The sequence below is a fragment of the Pseudonaja textilis genome, chromosome 1 (assembly GCF_049901715.1).
Source record: "Pseudonaja textilis isolate UNSWEBS1 chromosome 1, rPseTex1.2, whole genome shotgun sequence".
In the NCBI taxonomy this organism is placed as follows: Eukaryota; Metazoa; Chordata; class Lepidosauria; order Squamata; family Elapidae; genus Pseudonaja; species Pseudonaja textilis.
The window spans coordinates 58762230-58785730 of NC_141990.1; the positions used below are offsets into that span (position 1 = coordinate 58762230).

The 23501-nt window shown below is 40.1% G+C and overlaps 1 protein-coding gene across 1 annotated transcript in view; it reads right to left on the bottom strand.

The window, feature by feature from the left end:
- Positions 1-23501, bottom strand: part of ZFAND3 (zinc finger AN1-type containing 3) — a 127890-nt gene that overhangs the window by 81662 nt on the left and 22727 nt on the right. Inside the window, exons 2-3 of the mRNA XM_026695588.2 lie at positions 15957-15997; positions 13423-13449 (exon numbers count right to left, since the gene is read on the bottom strand). Coding sequence (XP_026551373.1) covers positions 13423-13449; positions 15957-15997 — 68 coding nt within the window. The remainder of the gene's footprint in view (positions 1-13422; positions 13450-15956; positions 15998-23501) is intronic.

Consider the following 23501-nt stretch of genomic DNA (forward strand, 5'->3'; position numbering starts at 1 on the left):
ATAGCCATGCACACACACACTCCCTTCTAACCCTTCTAACCCTGCTGGAACAGGTCATTGGACTAGAATCAGCAAAGCATCTCTGATTAGATTCTAGTAGTGAATAAAATCTAATCAGAGATGCTTTGCCAATTCTTGTTAATTTGTTTTATTTGTATTTCTCTATTTTATGTTGCTGAATTGCAGTGACATGTGTGTCCCTTCTTGTGCACAACCCAGAAGCTTTTGTGATTCTTTGCAGCAAAAATTAGTGACCTCTGGCTTTGCTCTACTTTTCAAATGTGCCGCCACTGCCACGTTCTAGGTGCCGGCCCCGCAGGTCCACCCTATTGAGCCTGCCGCACCAGAGGGACCTGCCCAAGCAAGTCCAAGCGGAGTGGTGCACCAAGTCAATGGGGTGAGCCTGAGAGAGGGAAAGAGAGAGAGAGAAAAGAAAGAGAGAAGAAAAGAGAAAAGGGAAAGAAAAAAAAAGGGACAAAGAAAGGTGGGGTGGGTGGAAGAAAGGGACAGAAAGAAAAAGAAATAAAGGAGGGAGGGAGGGAGGAGAAAGATAATGAGATATATATTCTAGTCCAATCACCTGCTCCAGTGGGGCTAGAAGGGAGTGTGTGTATATGTGTTCTCCTTGTAATTTACCAGTACATTTTGGTTTTGCCTTCTTCAGAATTGGCACTGTAATACATTGGGGAAAAGTAATTTTTAGGATGGAGATCTGGTCCAATGGATCCTGTTTAAAGCCTCAACAAAATGCAAGAGCTTCCTGATAATTTTGACCATGTTTCATCCACAAAACCTTTAATAGAAGCCAAAGATGTTTCAATGTGGAAAAGGGCCTCAGTCTAAACTAGGCCTCATTTCAATCTGATGCATCAGGTCTCCTTCCCTCTCTCTCTCTCCCACTCCCTCCCTCCCCACTCCCAGACTGGCTTTGCTGTACTTTCCCGATGTGCCTGCTGGGCTGGTGCTTCGAACATAGATAGATAGATAGATAGACAGATAGGTAGGTAGGTAGGTAGGTAGGTATATATGTAGGTAGGTAGGTAGGTAGGTCGGTCGGTCGGCAGGCAGGCAGACCTTTTGGATGAATGTATGGACAGGTAGGTAGGTAGGTAGGTAGGTAGGTAGGTCGATAGATAGATAGATAGATAGATAGATAGATAGATAGATAGATAGATAGATAGATAGATCTATATTGATAGATAGGTACTGTATATACTCGAGTATAAGTCGACCCGAATATAAGCCGAGGCACCTAATTTTACCACAAAAAACTGGGAAAACTTATTGACTCGAGTATAAGCCTAGGGTGGGAAATGCAGCAGCTACTGGTAAATTTCAAAAATAAAAATAGATACCAATAAAATTACATTAATTGAGCATCAGTAGGTTAAATGTTTTTGAATATTTATTTCAAAGAAAAACAGTAAACTAGCTCTGTAAGTGGAAAAGAGAGTCAACAAAACCAATATGGTATCAACAATAACTTTAAAAGTACAAAAACCTTAGCTCAATCAGCAACCAAGCTAAAACACAAGAGTTAAAATCCTTCAAAACTGGATTCCTCCTCCTCATCTGTATGTCCAAACAGAGCTTCAACTTTATCTCGTGTGAGGCTATCAGCATAGACATTGTCGTCATCACTGAGTTCGCAGTCATCACCATCACTGCTGTCGTTCTCATACAAAGCGCTGTCTTCACTGCCATCCATAGCATTACTAATGCCACATTTCTTGAAGGCACGTTGCACCATGTCCTCTGGAATCTCTTCCCATGCATCACAAACCCACTTTGCTACTAATTCTATGTCGGGCTTCATCAGATTTCCAACTTTTGTCAATCGGGCTTGACCAGATGACATCCATTCATGCCACATTTTTCGCACACCGTCTTTGAAAGGTTTGTTTAAACACACATCTAGGGGCTGCAATACAGATGTAAGCCCACCTGGAATAACGGCCAAAGTAACTTGAGAAGACTTTGCCAATTTTTTTATGTCATCAGATGTGTGGGCTCTGAACACATCCCAAACTAGCAATGATAGTTTTTTCTTTAAGGCTGTTTCTGGACGTCCATTCCAAATTTCTTCCAGCTACTTTTTTGTTCTGTCTACATCCATCCAGCCTTTAGTATGTGCACACACTGTAATTCGTGGTGGGAATTTGACGTTTTTAGGCAAGGTCTTTCTTTTAAAAATAATGACAGGCCGCAGCTTAGTTCCATTAGCCAAACATGACAGAACGACCGTGAAATGGTTTTTTTTATTTCCTGTGCTTCTGAGTAAAATAGTTTTTTCTCCCAAATTTGCCACAGTTCTGTTGCTAGGAAGATCAAAGGTCATAGGTGTTTCATCCATATTCCCAATATCTCCCAGGTCAAAGTTATGGATCCTTCTTTGTTTTATGATGAATGAATGGAATGACATCACTTTCTCATCAAGGTCTTTTGGCAACTTCTGTGAAATCTTTGTTCTTTGCCACAAACATAAGGCAAACCTATTCATAAAGCGGGTATACCATCCTGCTGACACAACAAAATTTTTAATGCCTGGTGCTTTTAATTTGTCATCTTTAGCCATTTGAAGGGCACGTAAGCGAATTCCCATACGTGTCACACAGTAACCATTTTGACGACACTCCATAACCCATTTATGCAATTCAGACTCTAGAGCTTCATATGAAGCCGTTAAACCACATTGAGCTTTTTTTGCCTTTGGAATCTTTTCCAAGTCAGCTTTCATTTTCCACCACTCCCTCACTTGTTTTTCGTCAACACAAAATTCCCTACTTGCAATACTGTTATTGCTCTCTTCTGCTCTTGACACAACCTTAAGTTTGAAACCAGCTTTGTATGACCTGCGTTTTTGTTTTGGTCCAGGATTAAAAGTATTGGGATCCATTTCTAACAGGATAAAAAAAAAAAGACTTTGAAAACTTTTGAACACTATACATGCACTAGGCCGTGCTGCGTTGAAAGCCTGCTACAGTACCGGTACTTCTTCTATTTGCTCTCTGTTCGCAAGCTCTAGCTGTATACATCCATCGATCGCTGTATGGGATTTCAGTAACTGCTAAGCTTGTAAAAATGACGAAAGGAAAAATATACTGCAAGCTCACATCCATCTGCTTACTGTGGTAACGGGAGACTGTTAAAGTCTCTGGAACCCGGTTCGCTGGTTATCCGCGCTGGGCTGACAATGCAGCTGCTGGTAAATCCTCCAATCAGAGGGAGCCGCGTTCCCTGTGCGCAAAACACTGCACTCGTAGCAAGGGGGTGAGTGATAGATAGAGGCTGAGCCAGAGACCGGAGCTACGAGGCAGCCAGTGCGGGCTCCACACCTGGCCATACAGTGGAGGCATAGGTAAGAGCGGCACGGCGTGCTGTACATCCGACACCCCATACACCACGCATCAGCATATTCCCGGCATGGCATGATCTGCTCTCTTGAGTATAAGCCGAGGGGGGCTTTTCCAGCACAAAAATGTGCTGAAAAACTCGGCTTATACTTGAGTATATACGGTAGATAGGTAAGTAGGTAGGCAGGCAGGCAGGCAGGTAGGTAGGCAGGCAGAACTTTTGGATGAATGTATGGATAGATAGGTAGGTAGATAAATAGATTGGTAGATAAGTAGATAGATAGATAGATAGATAGATAGATAGATAGATAGATAGATAGATAGATAGACAGACAGACAGACAGACAGACAGACAGGTCGATCGATCTATATTGGTAGATAGATAGGTAGGCAGGCAGGTAGGTAGGCAGGAAGGCAGACCTTTTGGATGGATGGATGGATGGATGGATGGATGGATGGATGGATGGATATATGAATAAGACAGACAGACAGACAGACAGAATGCAACAGCAGCAGTACTTTGGGAAAGTAGAGCAAAGCCAGAGTGGGAATTGAAGTCCACACAAGTTGCCAAGGTTGAGAAACACCGGCTGAATATATCAACCCAGCCATTCTAGTTAGAGTTTAGCATGCTGTTTGATTCTGGCTTAGTCAATAAACCATGGCTGAGATCTTCCTGTTCCTTAATGCAGCTTCCCCTCTGCCCCTTCTCCAGCTCCCTGCCCCAGTTATTTCTTTGGCATCCCATTTTACAATGCCAAACTCCCTTGCTTCGACCCAAGGTCCACTTCCATCGGACCAAGCAAGGGGAGACGCTCTGCACATGCTCAGAGACTCCCAACTTTGGAGAAGTGCTCTGTCCATCTTTACGCTCCGCCTGGGAGAAGGAAAGTGTGTGGAAGCAGCCCAGACCAGTGGAGGCAGAGGGAACGATCGCTTGGAAAGCAAGCAAGCAAGCAAGCAAGTGTAGGGCTCAGTCAGAAGAACCGGGCTGCAGAGGAAGGTTAGGTTCTAGGTCCAAACTGGCCACATAGAGCCGAACCAAACCAAGCCACGCACCTTGGAGAGCCACAGCTGCACCCACCCGCATCCTACGCACAAGCCCAGCTGGCTGGAGGCGTGGACGCTGGGCGGGTGCTGCGTGCTCCCTTGTTCTTCTCTGGGGAAGGGGTTCCTAACACCGGACCACCCACCCCTTCCACTGCGCGCCTTGGGAGGATTTTGCTTTCGGGCCTTCTGGCACACCTCCACCACTTCCACCGGAGAGGGCAGCCAGCCCCCTTTCCGCCATCTCCTACCTCTCCCATCCCAGGCTTGGCAAGGCTCGCCACATGTGGGTTCCACATTCGAGGCACCGGCTACGGAACGGTGAAACAGTCAATCGGGTGAGCCTGCAGGGCCGACGCCTCAAACGTACCCCTGCCGCCTCTTAGCGCCCCCTGCCATTCCCCTTGCCTCTTAGTGCCCCCCTAAGGTATCCCACTGCCCCCAGGGAGGTACCACCCACTTTGGGAACTACTGTTCTAATACATTGAAATTATCACCATTACATCTAGAAGCAATTAAAGAGAGCATTAAAAGAAACATATTCTTTAAAAAACTGAATGATACAGCTGCTAAGATAGTCAAACTTACAAGATAAGACTGTAATGTTTTAATATCAACAATTTAGAATATTGCCAATGTACATTAGAGAGTGCTCTCAGGCCATATATTAACACAATAGGGTTTAGACTGCTATAACAACATGGAACACTGAATCTAACATCAGTCAAAGGAAGTGGGGAAAATGATGTATGTAAAGCTTTGCTATTATAGTAGAAAACAATATATTTAGCCACTTAAGAGATAACTTGATACAGGTAGTTCGCATTTAACAACCATTTGAAGTTATAATGCCTTCCAAAAATATTACTTATAAGCCATCCTCGAAAAACTGCCGCACACATAAACACACACAGTCATGTGATTGGATTTTGGGAGCTGATTTTGCGAGTTGTATTTACAAGTGGTTGCAGAGGCCCATAATTTTATGACTGTGATTTGCAACTTTTCTGCTAGCTTCTGGCATTTTTGCTGGTTTCTACCTATCCCAAAAGAAGTTGTTTAATGACCACTCAATGACTATATGGTTTATTTCAACAATCTTGAAAAAACAGTAATAAATTTAGTCCTGTTATATAGTGACACACTTAACAACTGTGATGACTTAAAACCAAAATTCTGGGAAAATTGTGATTATTAAGGACTACCTGTAAAGTCATACAGTTACATGTTCTGTCTCACTTGTAGCCACAAGTGAGAGTCCAAATGTCCCAAAGAAATAGACACGAACAAATAATACCAGAAACCACAGTGTTAACTTGTCTCTGTAATCGTTGTTGGCAGCTTTCCCAGAAACTGTCTTCAAGCCGAGATAACACAAGATAAATCAGGAACAGAGGGCTTCTTCAAAGCTGCGCAGTAATTAACGAAGTTTGATCCAGACAAGGGCCGTTAACTAACACGCCTCCTTATATTCCTTGGAGGGGCGTGTCAGTCTCTCTAATTAGTCTCTGACTTGACGTTTCTTTTCAAATTGTGCTTGACGTCTCAACCTACATCTAGTCCTTGCATCAACCCAACATTCGTCATCATTCAAGGACTCTGGTATGTTCTGTGGATCAGCTGCTGACACCTGAGGCATGATTGAAGTCAAAGGTTCTGGAGAGGAGGGAGTTTCCGACACTCCCTCATCCCCCTGGCTCATGTCCGCATCTCTCATTAGAGCAGGCTCCAATTCCAATGCCAAACCTTCCTCACCACTCGACCCTGTGTCTTCTGATTCATCAGACTCAAAGCTCACAGCAGGCTCAAACCTTCCAGTCACAACACTATCCCTCACCGCAGGGCCCTTCCCCCGAGTCTGACAATCTGGATGTGGTTTTGATGGGAATTGTGCATGATATAGCCGGATAAGGTCCGGGGCATGCACCTTGGATGCATCCTCCCAGGAACGAATCTCTGTTTCATTTTCCAGCCTCCCTACGAAGTACTGAAATCGCTCCTTCAGCCATCGTGAATCGTAAATGCCAACCACCGTGGTATCAACAGAATCAGTGCTGGGCCCAGATGGAGGACCCGTATCGTCGGGAGAACGGAGAGTACACGATGGGGTGTCAGGTACCAAAAGGGAGCGGTGGAAGACAGGGTGAATGTGCATGGAGTGCGGTAGGGTGAGCCGATAAGCCACAGGATTGATAACCGCCTCGATAGGGAAGGGACCAATAAAGCGATGATCCAACTTCCTAATTGGACGACCGACCCGGAGATGCTTCGTGGACAACCATACCTTGTCTCCCACAGCCAGCGGAGGCGTCGCCCGACATGAACAATCTGCGAAACGTTTATAGTCTGCTTTCGCTCATTCCAATTGTCTGGAAATCAATTGGTGCACCGCATGTAATTCAGACAAAAAGTCTTGTGTCTCTGGAACTGGAGAATCCATGATCGACAGAGGGAAAAACCTTGGATGGTAACCCACATTTGCATAAAAAGGCGTCATGTGGGTGGAGTGTGCTGAGAATTATTAAAAGCAAACTCCGCCAACGGAAGATAGGTCACCCAGTCGTTTTGCCGTTGATTAACAAAACATCTGAGGTACTGGGCGAGGATGCCAATTACTTTCTCAGTCCCGCCATCGTTTTCCGGATGGTGCACCGACGCTAAACATACTTGCACCCGTAATGCATTCATTAGGCTCTTCCAGAATTGAGTGGTGAACTGGACACCGCGATCTGAAACAACTCTGTCCAGTAAGCCATGCAAACAGAATACATGTTGTATAAAAAGCCGGGCAGTAACATGAGCCGATGGTAACCTTCTACATGGGATGAAATGGGTCATCTTGGTGAGCATGTCAACAACCACAAGTACCGTTGTATAACCCGACGACGAGGGCAAATGTGTTAAAAAGTCCATGGAGATTGCCCCCCAGGGTTGGTTCGGAGTCGGTAGTGGTTGAAGAAGGCCAGGAGGTGCACAAGAGGCAACATAAGCGAAGACATCATGCTGGACTCTAGGCCACCAGAAAGTCCTTGTGACCAGGTTAAGGGTTTTGAAGAACCCAAAATGACCCACAGTTGGGTTGTCATGACATTGTGTCATGATGAGTGCTCTAAGTGTTTTGGTGGGCACGTACAATTGACCCTGATGGTGCAATAAACCCTCTTCCAGAGTCCATGGAGAATCAGGACCAATTTCCCTTATTTGTTGCTGCGACCAATCGTCCAAACGCTGCGCCTCTCATACGTGAGCCCTCAAATCCACTGGTTCCTGGATCACAGCCAAAGATTCCGGTGGTAGCACTGTACATGGAGGAAGAGGTTCTTCAGGACACAGATATTCCGGTTTATGGGATAGGGCATTGGCTCTTTTATTTTGACCACTGGGGATGTACGTGACCGAAAAATTGAACCTAGCGAAGAACAACGACCACCGGATCTGTCGTTGGTTCAATTTCCGAGCAGTGGTCAAGTGCTCCAGATTACTGTGATCTGTCCTAACCTCCACCTTGTGCTGAGCCCCCTCAAGGTGATGTCGCCAGACCCCAAACACAGTCTTGATGGCCAGCAACTCTTTCTCCCAGATTGTATAATTACGCTCGGAAATAGGATGGATGCATCCGTCTCTGTTGGATGCATCCGTCTCCACCACAAATGGACGATGGGGGTCGGGATGCCTCAAGATTGGTTCCGCAACAAAGGCTTTCTTGATGGCCTCAAAGGCCTGTTGCTGTGGAGGTCCCCACTGGAATGGAACCTTCTTGCGAAGGAGCTGGGTGATGGGATCCGTCAGTTTGGCAAAACCCAGGATGAAGGATCTGTAATAATTAGCGAACCCCAAGAGACGTTGCACATCTTTTACTCGAGGGGGTTCCCAACTACACAGAGCCTCCACCTTACGCGGGTCCATGGCAATACCTTCGAGAGAAATGATATGTCCCAAGAACTCTATGGAAGTCTGGAAAAAGAAGCACTTCTCCAGCTTCGCATAGTCTATGCTCCCGAAGACGTTGTAATACCTGGCGGACTTGGCGAAGGTGGCTTTCTCTGGAATTGGAATAGATCAAAATGTCATCCAGGTACACCACCATGAACTGATCAAGCATGTTCCTAAAAATATCATTCATGAAATGTTGAAAGACCGCGGGGGCGTTGGTCAATCCAAAAGGCATTACCATATATTCGAAGTGGCCGTATCTAGTGCCAAACGCCATCTTCCACTCATCTCCTTTGCACATCCGCACCAGGTTGTAAGCCCCTCGAAGATCGAGCTTGGTGAAAATAGTGGCCTCTTGTAGTCGTTCCATCAGCTCAGGAATGAGCAGCAAAGGATCACTATTTTTCACCGTAATGGCGTTTAACCTGCGGTAGTCACAACATAAGCGCAACTCCCTCATCTTCTTTTTCACAAAAAGGACAGGAGCAGAAAGGGGAGACGATAACGGTCTGATAAACCCCCGGGGCAAGTTCTTGTCCAGAAAATCTCGCAGAGCGACCAATTCGGGCTCAGACAGTGAATACAGATGACCCTTGGGTAGCAGAGCATTGGGCAGGAGGTCCACAGGACAGTCATAAGGTCGATGTGGGGGTAACCGATCCGCCTCCTTCTCACTAAAAACATCTGAAAAGTCAAATAGTTCAGGAGGTACAGAGACAGCAGGGGCAGCGATGTCTTGACCAGCACAGATGAGTCTTAGATAGTCCACACTGGAGACTCGGGAACAAAATAGTGTTCTGTGCCCATGCTACCTGAGGATCGTGCAACCGTAGCCAAGCCATTCTGAGAACCAATGGGAGATGGAGGTCCGAGGTGATATAAAAGCTAATCGCCTGCTCATGGTCCCCAATGACCAGGCGTAATGGCTGAGTAGCAAAACGAATAGGCCCAGAGCGCAGTTCCCGCCCATCAATGGTTTCCACTTTAATGGGAGGCTCCACAGTAACCAAGGGAATTTTATAATGTGTGGCAAAAACCCTGTCCATGAAATTGGTAGTAGCCCCCGAGTCCACCAACGCAACCGCAGGAATCCCCTCCGACAGGGACTGCAAGAAAACCTGCGTGTCCAAAAGCAAATATTGGGGAGGACCAGAGTTCACCTCCGCTACTTCAGGTGGTTGTGTGGCATGTGCCCGACCTAGGGTTTCTCCAAGGGCGGGCCTGCCCCGTTTCTCCGATAGTACAGGATGAGATTAGGGCACTGGCTTTCGTATACCCTGTCTTTTACCAGGACAGGAACTGGCAAAATGTCCCGACCCTCCACAGTACAGGGACAGGCCTCCCTGAAATCTCCGTGTGCATTCTTGTGCCATCAACCGAGGGCGGAATGCGCCCAACTCCATCGGTTCCTTGGTCCTGGTCACAGCATTATGGGATACCAGGGGCGTTGGTTGTACGGGAGGTTGCGGCCGTGAGTGGGAGGGCAGCTCCGGAACTGGGCGTCTGGTCTTGCGCCATTGAAGCCGGGCATCAATGCGCAAACATTACACCACTAACGCATCCAGGGTTAGAGCCGGCTCCACATGCACCAACTCATCTTGAATTTCTTCTGCCAAACCCTCCTGAAAAGCATCCATGTGGGCTGCCTCATTCCAAGCAGAGTCAATGCGGAGCAGACGAAACTCTGCAATAAACTCTTGCAAAGGGTGTTTCCCCTGACAAATGTCCTTTAAACGTCTGGCTACGGTTTGAGTTTTTATGGGGTCCTCATACATAACACTTAAATGGTGCCAAAAGCCCTGATAGTCATTTAATAACGGACTATTTTGCAACAACAGAGGAGTGGCCCATCTTGCAGCCGAACCAGACAAAAGACTAATAACAAACCCCACCTGAGCCTGGTCATCAGGGAAATCTTCTGGCCGTAAAGACATAAACAGTTGACACTGCCCCATAAAAGCCGGGAACATTTCAGGCTGTCCAGAGAATTTATCTGGCACAGCTACCGGGCATTCCTTCAGGGGAGAGCAGGAGGGTTAATTGGAGCTTGCATCTGCGTTAAATGATTAACCAACTGGGTGACTTGGTTCTGCAGTACCTGGTTATTCTGCAGGAGTTGATTAATCTGCTGCTGTTGCTGTTCAAGCTGTGTTTGGTCCATCTTAGTTAGAAGATGGGATGGTGGTCTGGATCAAAAAATGTTCTGTCTCACTTGTAGCCACAAGTGAGAGTCCAAATGTCCCAAAGAAATAGACACGAACAAATAATACCAGAAACCACAGAGTTAACTTGTCTCTGTAATTGTCATTGGCAGCTTTCCCAGAAACTGTCTTCAAGCCGAGATAACGCAAGATAAATCAGGAACAGAGGGCTTCTTCAAAGCTGTGCAGTAATTAACGAAGTTTGATCCAGACAAGGGCCGTTAACTAACACGCCTCCTTATATTCCTTGGAGGGGCGTGTCAGTCTCTCTAATTAGTCTCTGACTTGATGTTTCTTTTCAAATTGTGCTTGATGTCTCAACCTACATCCAGCCCTTGCATCAACCCAACATTCGTCATCACTCAAGGACTCTGGTATGTTCTGTGGGTCAGCTGCTGACACCTGAGGCATGATTGAAGTGAAAGGTTCTGGAGAGGAGGGAGTTTCTGACTCTCCCTCATCCTCCTGGCTCACATCTGCATCTCTCATTAGAGCAGGCTCCAATTCCAATGCCAAACTTTCCTCATTACTCGACCCTGTGTCTTCTGATACATCAGACTCAAAGCTCACAGCAGTCACAACACTTACATATATTATTTGTTCACTGAATACTAATCTGAAGAATAACAATTACACACCAAAGCAATTTTTATGGTGTTCTATAAAAATTCGATACAGGTAGCCCTTTTCTTATAGCTTCAATTAAGCCCAGAATTAAGGTTATAAGTCATGGTAGCCATCAATTGGGTTACCATATAACTGCACTCAATTTAAGAGAGTTTATGGTGGTTGTTAAGCAAACACTATTGTTGTTAAAAGAATCCAGTTTACTTAATAGGTGTTTGGGCCAGAAACCACAAGTAAATGTCAGAAACTGGCAAAAACCATAGTCATGTTACTGCAGGACATTGCAAATGCCCGTAAATGTGAGCCAGTTGCCAAGCCTCCAAAATTGGATCATAAAATAGCTCTGGGGAAGTCCGTTGCAGCTTTGATTGTCACGAAGTGACCACATGTAGCTATACTGAAAATAAAGCAAAGTTCATTTTGATTAAAAAAAATATTTTACAGGAAATGTTCTTGTTGTGTCAGACAGTCTCAAGCTGTCTGACACAGTACAATCAATAAGTTCAAGAGGGGGAGAGTTTATTTCTATGACATAGCTTTTAAAAACAAAAGAGAATTGAAGGGAACAGAAGGTTCAATATGTGTTATAGAACTAAGGACAGTAATGGTTTAGGAGCAACTTTCTAAAAACTTTTCAGGGAAAATTTCAAGCAAAATATTATGTATTAAAAGGGAAATGCACAGTATTTTCTTGGAGTATTCAAGTTTTGTAATAAGGCATCCATCTGGCTAGAAACGGCAATGGGATTCTTCAATTTCTCGTTAAATATCCTTATTTTTCTAAACAACTGTAGAGAGTTGGATGCTTAATGACACATTGAATTCAAATATACTTCAGACTGAGCGTGACATTAATTTTGTTTTAGAATCTTTTGTAGTTTATTATTAAATTAAAGCAACTCCCATTTCCCAAAGGAATTTGCACTATTTATAGCACATCAATTCTATCACGCAGCTTATATGGAACACTACAAGTACTTCTGTAAATGTCTTACAAATTAAAAAAAACATTTACAAATTATCTTTTTTTTCCAAAAAGTTTCATTTTGTTTATCTCTGATGATATTGACTTATCTTCCAACAAAAGGTTGTAATCCAGCATCTGTGTACTAGATAGCCAGGAGATTATATTATAGAGGTTATTTCCATACTTACAACAAAATGATTGTAAGCAGAGGAATACCTTGTATGCAATGCTAAGTCACCAACGGTAGCTAAGTGAAGGAACAAAGGAAAATAGGGGGAGCATGAGAAGAATATGCCAAGCTGGGATACTTGGGGGATGAAGGAAAGATATATAATTTTATCAAAGGTCTGTATTTTAGGGACATGATTTCCATTTGCAGGTATTCTTCCCTCCCTAATACACACAGTTACTTCCTATTGCTTCAAGATATTCTGACAGAACATGAAGAAAATATCTGAGCAAAGAATATTGAAGGAAAAGTGTAATACTTCCATAAGTGCCGCCCTTATTTATAGTTACCATAAAAAAGAATTCAGCATGAGTAATAACTCATAATTAAGACCAATAAGTTTCTTCATTTTTTTCTTATTGTAGATTGGCTAATAAATTGTAACTATGCCATGTTCCTCTCTCTGCAGTTATGTAATACATTCAATGCAGAAATCATATTGCTGCCTAGGTTTCAGTTATGCAAAGAAAAGTAATGCATTGACTTAACATTCTCAATAGCTTAATAATTTGGGGCATCTTAGATTTTGCATATTTCAGTATGAAGGGATTTAAAAATCTATCTTTTATTTGAGATAAGGCCTCTGATCTCCCATTATTTTCAGAAGATTGTCCCTATAAAGCAGCATTTGATTCTTTAGCCACTTATTTACTAAATTTTAAGCATATTGATGTTTTTTTCTGAATTATCCAAAATTATCATTAAAATGTGGTCTTATAACATGGTGACATTTTTTTCTTGTAACTATAGGGCAACCATAATAAATCTTTGTAAAGTTTTAGTTGAAAGAAATACGATTATATCAATACCTAAACAATATTTTTATATATTCTGAAAATCCAAAATGTCACATAATTATTACATTTGGTTCCTTATTTCTAGACATGTGCAGAATTTGGATTCAAAGCAACAACAAAACGGTAACGAAAGAGACCCATACTAGATTCAAAACACCTTTGCATTGGATCCAAATATTCCATACCCCTATATATTTCTATGTGAGCAAAAGCAATTAGTTTATGCAAACGATATGGGTAAAGTTAACTAATTTTATCATTTACTAACCTTTTTCGTTGTGTGGATTTCTTTTTTCTAGAAAGAAAAAGAAAATAAAGTCAAGATAAAAAATACTTAGGTATTCTTCATACATTAATAAATATGGAAGCATATTAAGATAAGATATGCAATTGTTTAAGTACATCTGATACCAAGATCATATTTACCAATTTCTATCATTCCAGAACGCCCTCTCTCTCTCTCTCTCTCTCTCTCTCCCCCTATCCCTCTCCCTTTCTCTCTTCTACTAATGATCTGATAATAAATGAGAACAGTTTGCATCCAGGTAACTTCCACCATGTTCAGCAAAATGTACATTTCTTTGGCATTTAACACTCAATCTGGCAAGATTAAATAACCACATTTAACCAATAAAAATAGTTTTTAAGAGCTATTTACAGAAGACACATTTTAATAGCAACGTACCCTAAATAATCTGGTAATAAATATATATATTTACTGAATAAGTGGGAAACTAAGCAACCAATACACTGTATAGGTAATCTTCAACATATGACCACATTTGGGACAAGAATTTCTGCTGCTAAGCAAGGTGGTTATTAAGTGAATCATGCTGGATTTTATGAGCATATTTGCCACAATTGTTAAGCATTGGTTAAGTAAATCACATGGTTGTTTTAAGAGAATCCAGCTTTTCCACTTGACTTTGTGAGATGCCAGCTGGAGGTTGCAAATGGCAATCACATAAGCCCAGATACTGCAATCATCCTACATACATGCTGGTTGCCAAGCACCTGAATTTTGATTACATGACTATGGTGATGCTGGGGTCATAAGTGTGAGGACTGGTCGTAAGTCACTTTTTCAGTGCCACTGTAACTTTGAATGGTCACTAAACAAAAAGATGTCAGTTGAGGGCTATCTCTAGTATCTGTACAAAGTCCTTAACAAGAGCCTCAAAGTTTGGAAAAGTCAATTACTCTAGCATATATTGTCTAATACTTAGAATCTAAATCTATCAACAGACAATTTCAATTTCACATCACAGCCAGAAATTTAATCTATTAGCTCACTGCTCAATCCTTCAAAAGCATTTTGAAACAACTTAATGTAAGTTTCTGAATGATGGTTGGCTTTATTTTCAGAATTTATGTTATAATAGTTCATTAAAATAAACATCTTAATTAATTTTAACACTGGCAAACACTATTTACCTTATGCAAGTTTCCTGTGATTTGTTTTTTATTTTAGCACATATGCATATATTAAAAGAATTTTCTCCCTTTTTGCTTCCATTCAATTGTGTCCCATTCTTGGAGACTGCTTGGATAAGTCCTTAAAGTATTTTTGACAAGGTTTTTCAGAAGTGTTTTTTTGCCTGTCTCCTTACTAGGGCTAAGATAAAGTGACTGGCCCAAGGTCACCTACCTGGCTTTGTGCCCAAGGCAGGACTAGAACTCAGTCTCCTGGTTTCTAGCCTGAATCTATACCTCTACACCAAACTGGCTCTATTTGCTCACTATTAATTTTTAAAAAAATAATCCTTAGAATCTGCCATTTATCTTTTTGTTCTAAAAATGGTAGCATATTCTGCAGTCCAAGATTAGCATATGGCCTCTTTGCTGAATTGCAGTTTAACATAACAGATGGGAAAAATTATTAAACTCATATGATAACCATATTAGCAGTACTCAGATTAGAACTTACTTAAATGTAAACAAAGTAAATGAAGTAAATTTATGCTTAGCTAACTCAATCCTGATCCTATCCACAAATCAAATGGTCACCCATCCAAGAATAACAAAAAATTATATAGTCTTGCTTTAAATATGTAGTAACATTGTAAAAATCATAATGGACAATCAAATCCATATAACATCACAGCATTTTAAAAACTATTTTCATTAATTGTAGGCTTATATTGCTGAAGGTCATAAATTCTAACTAAAAATCTCTGCTATGAATAGTCCAGGGTAGTGGATTTAGAAAAATCTAGAACTACTACAGAGCTGCACACCTGAAATGTTTATATATTGTTTGTTCACCATATATAAGATAGTAAAACAGTAACTACTTAATGAGACCCCAAAACAGAAGGTCAAAAACGCCTTATATATACAAGAATTTAAAACAAAATTGTAGGAGGCAGGAGATGAAACTATGAATAAGTCTATTTATGAGAGAAAAATATTCCTCTACTTACTGCAGCAGCCCCACCATAAACATTAGTGTTAATGAGTGTAATTAAAGTCTGCCTTACTGAGTTTAAACTTCTAAAATAATAAAATGAACACTAAACTAGGTATGCCAGAAGTTGACAAGGACATTCCAATTTCTATAATCTTCAGTGAATGAAGGCTTGATTGGCCCCTGTGCAGAAGTGGCTTTTTTATACACATTGGGGACTGTTTCAAGAAACTTGAGCAAACAAATGAAGCACCAGGTGAGGAGAAAGCTGGTTTCATGCAACAGATAAGAAACAGATAATCACCTGTAAACTCCAAAGGAATTGTTTCCAACTGACTGATTATTTTAAGGGAGATTAAAAAAAATCCTCAAAGCCAATTTTACACTGCACTTACCAGCAAAGCATTTGGAACACAGATTCATTGTCTTGCTGGACCTGGTGCAAGGGGAAAAAAGAGGAGATCTTAAAAATTCTTCATAGTTATTAATACAGAAGTTTAAAGAATAGAATAAGCTGAGAAGGTAAGAGACAGCAGAGCAAAAACTTTGATCAGCTATCTGGGTCAATGATTTCAAAAACTAGCTTAGAAGCCTAGAAAAACATTGGGCCAGCCACTTTTAAAGCACAGCTTTCCTGCAGAGTTTTCTTCAAATGTACAAACAAGCTTTTGCTGTTAATTAATATTCAACAAATTTATAAATAGAAGTTGGGCATGGGTTGTCGCTCTACACTTTGTATTTTTCCTCACTAGGAAGCTAAATGAAATGATCATGAATAACACAAACTTTTGTCCCTGTTTTTTAATGAATAAAGATAATTAGCTTCTTAAGTCAGAATAAATTACTTGCTCAGAAAAGAACAAAATACCCAATACATTTTTATAAATTTCCTTTCAGTAACAAAATTACAGGGTTGATTTAACTTTCTTAAATGTTATAACTCTCCAAGTCTGGCATGTCTATGCTTAGGAGCAGATACCTTATAATAATCTATTATATCCACAGTATGAACTCAAGTGGGTTGAAAAGAAGTTTGATAGTTCTGTAGAATTCTATTAATCTATTACCAAAAAACAATTTCAGAGTGTATCTGCTTTTCTATTTATTCTATCATGTCATAATAGGCCTATTACAAAACATGAAATGCATAGAAAAGGGATATATTCACATTGGCTGCTTCATACAGTATTCACATTTTCAGTATGTAATTATTTGAATACATGATATTCTACCTTTCTTTTTGCTTTTTCTTTCTAAATAAAAGGTTTTTCTCTCATCATCATAGCTAAAATTAAATTAAAGCTAGAAGTCGTATAATAAGATTGTATGATTAAATCTCAGAAATTCAAGTATTTTACTACTCCTAATACAGTAAAATAGCTATTCTGTCCTGAACAACCATTTTGTCTTATGACCAGCAAAAGCATATTATGAAAATAAGTTTCTTAAATGCAAATCTGATTTTCTCTGTAACATGACTATCTACTTCTCCTTGCCTGGATGGTTAAACGTCTGTTAAAATAAAATTAATGTATACATATTAGATTTACTTTATTCAGCAGAAAATGCGGGCAAAATGCTTTCCACATATTGAAGCACTAGTAAAAAAGCATATTCTCTTAAAAGGGAAATTAAGACTTGGCCTTTGTACCAGGATGTTTGTATTTGTCTGTAAGTCATTAAGTAATGCATGTACACGAACAAAGCACATTTTATTAATAATTTGAGAATCAGGGTAGAAGATTAAATCTGAATCTGGTGTATTCATTAGTGCCTTTTGCACAGATACTACTGCTGAAATAGCTCACTATATTGACATTTCCTTGACCAGCAAAGAAAGAAAAGGCAGAGTTCAATTAGCTCACACTAAACAGCAGGACAATTTCAAGTTTTACTAGTTATTTTTTTCAAATCAAGGAAGGAACAAAAATAAAATCACAACAGAAAAACCAAAATTACTACAAAACTACTGAGTCTCCCCAAAATTTCTCTTACAATAAAGCAAAGTTTAAACTCTTCCTAAGGTGCAAATGCAAATGGCCAACAGTTATATGAAAGGGGAAACAGTACTATTATATGAAAAAGGAGAAAAACAACTTAAAACAAACAGAGCAATAAATAAGGTCTAATTTTAAATGTATTTTGGGTTTATAATTAAAACCAGAAATGATATGTAAATTGATATAATCTAATATTGTATTTCAAGAAATGCACTTTAAATGCATTTAAAGCATTTAAGCAAAACATTCATGTACTGAATATGAACAAAGATTTCAATAATGGAAATAGTATTATACTTTGCCTCCTAATTGATCAACTAAAAACAAACTGCACAATTCAAATATCCTGAGCAGTCATTCATATAAATATGTACATTATTAAATCATTGAAAAGAATCAAAAGAAAATAACTACTGTTAAAGCTGTGAATAACTTCTGTTCAGCAATTTCTATTTGTGCTGGTTCACAAAGAGCAATTAGATAATAAATTAATATCTGGACTATATGAGTTGCTTGCAAATATGAATTAATGGCCTATTATTTGTACAATAAAGCTCTAAATATATATAAAAGTTTTGAGGCAGAAGTTTTAATTAGTGCTTTCCATAATAAAAAGTCTGAAAATTTAGACTGCTACATCATTGCCTATCTGAGATGAATAAATCTGCAGCCCTGAAATCTAACTAGTGTGTTAGAACAGTGGTTGCCAACCGTTGGGCTAGGGCTCATTGGTGGTCCGTGAGAAAATTTTGGTGGGCCGCAGCCTACTGAGGTGGGGATATCCTGCAGTCTCCTTAGCAAACCCGCGTCATGGCTGCTGCCTCCTGCTTCAGCGCATCAAGGCCGAGCAACAGCGGGAAGAGCGTGGACCTCCTGAGCCAAGGAAGCGGCTATCAATGATGCTCTCAGGTGAAGATGTTGTGAGGGGGAGGCTCGACTTCCTCTTCACCAGAAGCGCTCACACTCTCAGCAGGAAGAACACAGCTTGTCGGGGACCAGAGGGGCAGTGAGCACTTTGTGTGTAAGCACTTCTGACAAGGAGGAAGAGAAACTCCTGAGGGGAGGGGGTCGAGCCTCCCCTTGCAAACATCTTCCCCTAAGGACATTGCTGGCAGGTACTCAACCTCCTCGATGCACGGAGGCAAGAGCCAGGAGGTAACACCAATTCAGAGGTTTCTTTCCCCCCACTTCCTTGCAGGCCAGGCTGATGCCAAGATCTCCTGCACGTGTGAGTCCATCCACTGCCAGTATCACCCGTTGCCCCACCTTCCCACCAGCCACCTGGTCTTCAGCATGTGGCTCGTCAGCCTCCAGAGTGGAGGTTGTCCACTGAGCTGAACTGTGCACGCCCGTGCCTGCGCATGCCACTTTTCCCCAGCAGGGGGATGTGACCCCTCTTGGCTTGAACTCTGGATTTGTGACTGGTATGTCTTAACTGGGACCGGGATGACTTCACCTCACCCGCGGGACCAAGCAGCAGCTGCCAGCTCCTTTCTCCACATGCCAGGTTTTACCATGGGAAAGAGAGCAGCTGGAGTATTAGTCACTTGATTAGTTCATAACTGCCCTACTCAGAGAAGGTGGTGCTGGAGGAGGAGGTGGCAGTACTGGACAAGCAAGTCAGGCTTTAAAGACCGGGGGGTTCCAGCCCAGCCCTCTTCCCTCCCCCAACTTTAGGCAGCCACACCTGGCAAAGGAGGGAGAGGTTTCTTCTGACTTGGGGGAAGATATGAAATGATAGACCAGATTTTTTTTTGGGGGGGGGGGCTCTGCTTATCTTGTTGTATTTTTGTTATAAAGATAGATAGATAGATAGATAGATAGATAGATAGATAGATAGATAGATAGATAGATAGATAGATAGAGTATTCAAGCTTTGTTCGGGTATTTTCCCATGTCATTATAGCTGTGCTTTTAAAGTTCTAGCGACGTTACGGCAGAATCTCATCTGCCATCATCAGGCTTGTGTATTGTATTCGTTTGCGTGTCAGGCTTTCGCAGCCGTTTCTGTTTTAAATTTGGTGCTAGCCTACTGCTGTGTTAGAATGGTTTTTTTCCTTCATCCTGATTGGTTGGGAGTCTTGATCTTGGAGTTTGCTGTGTTCTGCTTGATTGGTGTTTCTAATATCTTCTGTCTGTTCTGTAGCATTTTTTTTGTCCTGACTGGCTGGCAAAGTTGTGTTTCCTGCACTGGAGGCTTTTAGTGCAGCTTGGCTTTGGGTAAACGGATGGCTATCATTTATTAGGAAGCTAGGTTTCATCCAATCAGGATGAAGAAAAAACCATTCTAACACAGCAGTAGGCTAGCACCAAATTTAAAACAGAAATGGCTGTGAAAGCCTGACTCACAGATGAACACAATATACAAGCTTGATGATGGCAGATGAGATTCTGCCAAAACGCCGCTACAACTTTAAAAGCACAACTATAATGACATGGGAAAATACCCGTACAAAGTTGAATACCATACATATAAATACCCACAAAAATTTCACACACACACACACACACACACATATATATATAAATTTTAATATTAAATTTATATTTACTATAAAATATTTTTATATTAAATCGATTATCTTTTTTAAAAAAAATCACATTAGTGGTCTTCAGGATTTAAAAGTATGAGTTTGGTGGTCCCTGAAGTCCAAAAGATTGGCAACCCCTGTGTTAGAATGATACTAACCTTTGAAGTAGATTGGTTTCATGAACAACAAATTTCAAGTGTAACTTAGAATGCTATAACATTCAAGGATTCTTTGCAACTTGAATTTTTTTCTACATTGTGTATCAATATGGATTATGGGCACTAGATAGGCAACAAATTGCTCTTTACAAATGCTTTAAAAATAGACTATCTTTACTCTATTTAAAAGAACCATTTTATCAAAAGATCAAGAGTAAATCTATTGACTATTTTGATCCATTTGTCAATTTCTACTGACTGTTGTCATTAATCTCACTCAAGACACAAATGATCAGGCTCAAATTATCCTACTTCAGACACATTATACAAAGACCTAGCTCTCTGGAGAAGTCTCTAATCCTGGAAAAGGTAGAAGGAAAGACAAGAGAATGATGGTGGATAAGACTTGATTGCACAGCAATGGGTATACTATTGGAAGACTTACAGGACCAGGCTAGGGATAGATTATCACAGAGAAAATCTATCAGTCTGCTTTCTGACTTGATGGCACATAACCAATTAATCAATTTTCATTAAAGAGTTATATTCTATATTCAGTTCCTGAAATGCAAAACTTTTGGATACATTAATAAACAAATGTACAAGATATATTATTTTTACATATTACAATTATGATGTCTGCTAAACAATTCAATCAAAAACTGAGATTGTAGTTGCTCTGTCACAATATAAAACATGCATAGGAGTAATTCCAGTTTAACTAATGCTTTAGGCATTGCAAAAAGAACTATAATAAATTCTGAAAGATTTAGAAGGGATGTAAGAGAAGAAAAGAAGCATTGTTTAAATATGGTCAAATGTATACTAATAATGTAATTAGTAATGTATACTAATGTTCTATGTGAGCCATTTCAGTATTCAAGCTGTGCAATGACTCAAAGAGGAAAAGTTGATTTGGAGCATACAGGAATGCTCACACTGCATATATCATCACTTCCTCCAAGCAAAGACATTTTTTTTCTTCAGGATCAGGCAGCTGCAGTTATGTGAGCCTAGGAAAAGGTTCAGCTTTGTTCCTTCAAATCAAGATGTCTAATAATATGAATATTGCATATGAACAACATGCATAAATATTTTTATTTTTCTATTAACTAAACTATTACAATACATTACAGAGATTGAATGGGACATTAAATAACATAAAACACATGCAAAACATATTTCCTCAAGCTTAAAATGCGAAATTAAGATGATCAAATACAGGTATGACCTTTGATTCAGATCTATAATATGATGTTCAAGACAACAAAGCAACAATATTTCCCCCTCATTATTGCATGGGGATACTGTTTTAGAATTGGTTTCACTTCTTCTTGAAATCCAGTCAATAGTAATAGGAACAGAGTGTTCAAGATCCCAGTTGAGCCACAAGTTTCAGTAATCTCCCCAATGCTATTTAACATCTATATGGAAACTGTGGTGGGAAGATATCCAGATATTCAGGGTACAGTACCATTAATATGCTAATTATATCCAATTACACTTTTCCATAATGTTCTTGACAGGAGATGCCTAGCAAGTGTAGCTTTTGAAGCTCCAGAAATTTCCTTTGACTAAAGTTAGATTCCAACCAAGATCAAATAACTTTTCAAGCAGAAGACTTCAGGTTCGTCATCCCTATTCCTGACTGAAGTGGGCTGCCCTTCCTTGAAAGACCAGATCTTCAGTTTAGTTTTAAGTTCAGTGGTACTGTTTATGAGTTCGTCTTGTATCTTGCTATAATCCTCCATCCACGAACCTCTATTTTATTGTTGTGGGTTGCTGTTGTGAAGATAACACTGATAATACGACATGAGCCCCACTAAGATCCCAGAGGAAAGTTGGAAGATAGATATACTGTGTGTGTGTGTGTGTGTGTGTGTGTGTAATAGAATGCCTATTATTTTGATAAATTTGTTTTGATGATCATTTCAAAATGACTGTAATTTTCATAGGATTTGCCCACTGGACCAAAACTGAAGTTATTAAACCAAACTATTTTCATTGACTCTCCCAAAGAAGTGACAAATTCAAAGTCCTTTTCTATATCAGTGCTAGAAAAAATGTTTAATTTAGTAAAATGTATTTTTAATAATTATAGAGCTACATAATTTAAATGTCATATATTTGTAAGATGTCAGGGAGTTTTTAGTGTATGAACAGAAGCAAATACTTTTTGAAGAGTGACATCATGATCTAACCATAGCAACATCTGTTTTTCTACAAAGCCAGAAACACCCTAGTTGTGACTAAAACTGAACAAGATCCAAAAACTTTAAAAGTAATATGTAAATCAACTGTAATGTGCTACTCATCTAGTATTTTTCAATATTTTATCTTTATATTTCAAATACTTCTATTACATTTAAATTGTTTTAATTGCCCTATTAGTGATCTAATATTCCTGGAAATACAATGATTATCAGATATTTTTAAAACTGTCCTTGAAAAATACAGACTACTGTAGAATTTGGTATGAAACAGGATAGACCAAGTTTTTATACTAAATGATTAATGAGCTGACAAACTGATTTAACACAACTGCTTTCACTGTTAAGATTAAAAATAATTAAACAAATGAAGTGTGATGAAGAACATAAGGTACCTCATTTGGATTTAGAAAAACATTTAGTATCCTTTTAAGAGTGAATTCAAGGAGAGAAATGGAACAATTGCTTTTCTTGGAAATGTACTGGCTAAGTTAAAAATCAAGTAGGTGCTCAACAATGCAGCTGTTGTTTTTAGAGACTGTAATATGTCAAGAGTCAAAATCTAATTTTATAAAGTTTTTAGCTGGCTAAAAGATTCAGAATGGGAAAAATGGTAAAATGTACTTCTCACAATTTTATCACTAATGATTTTCTATTACAGGTAGTTCTCAATTTGAACAACTGTTTTTAATTATGATGGCCTCTGAAAGTTTGTTTTACAGCCTGCAGAAGCCCTTCTGGCCATGTAAAATGTTCTGCTACCCCAATTCATAGTCACCTGACTACATTTCACGGTCTTGGAAACTAGCTCACATTTACAACTGGTTACAGCATCCTGCATTCACATGACCATGATCTGTGATGCTTTTTGCTGGTTTCCAGCAAAAAAACCATCACAAACTACAAACCAAAATTCCAGTCCCAGTTGGAATTGTAATTTAAGGATTCTCTGTAGATTTTACTAAGCTTTAACAAAAGAACTGTCACAGTTCCGAGTAACCCACCCATCAAAAGCAGAACTCTGAGGCAGGTAGATTCCTC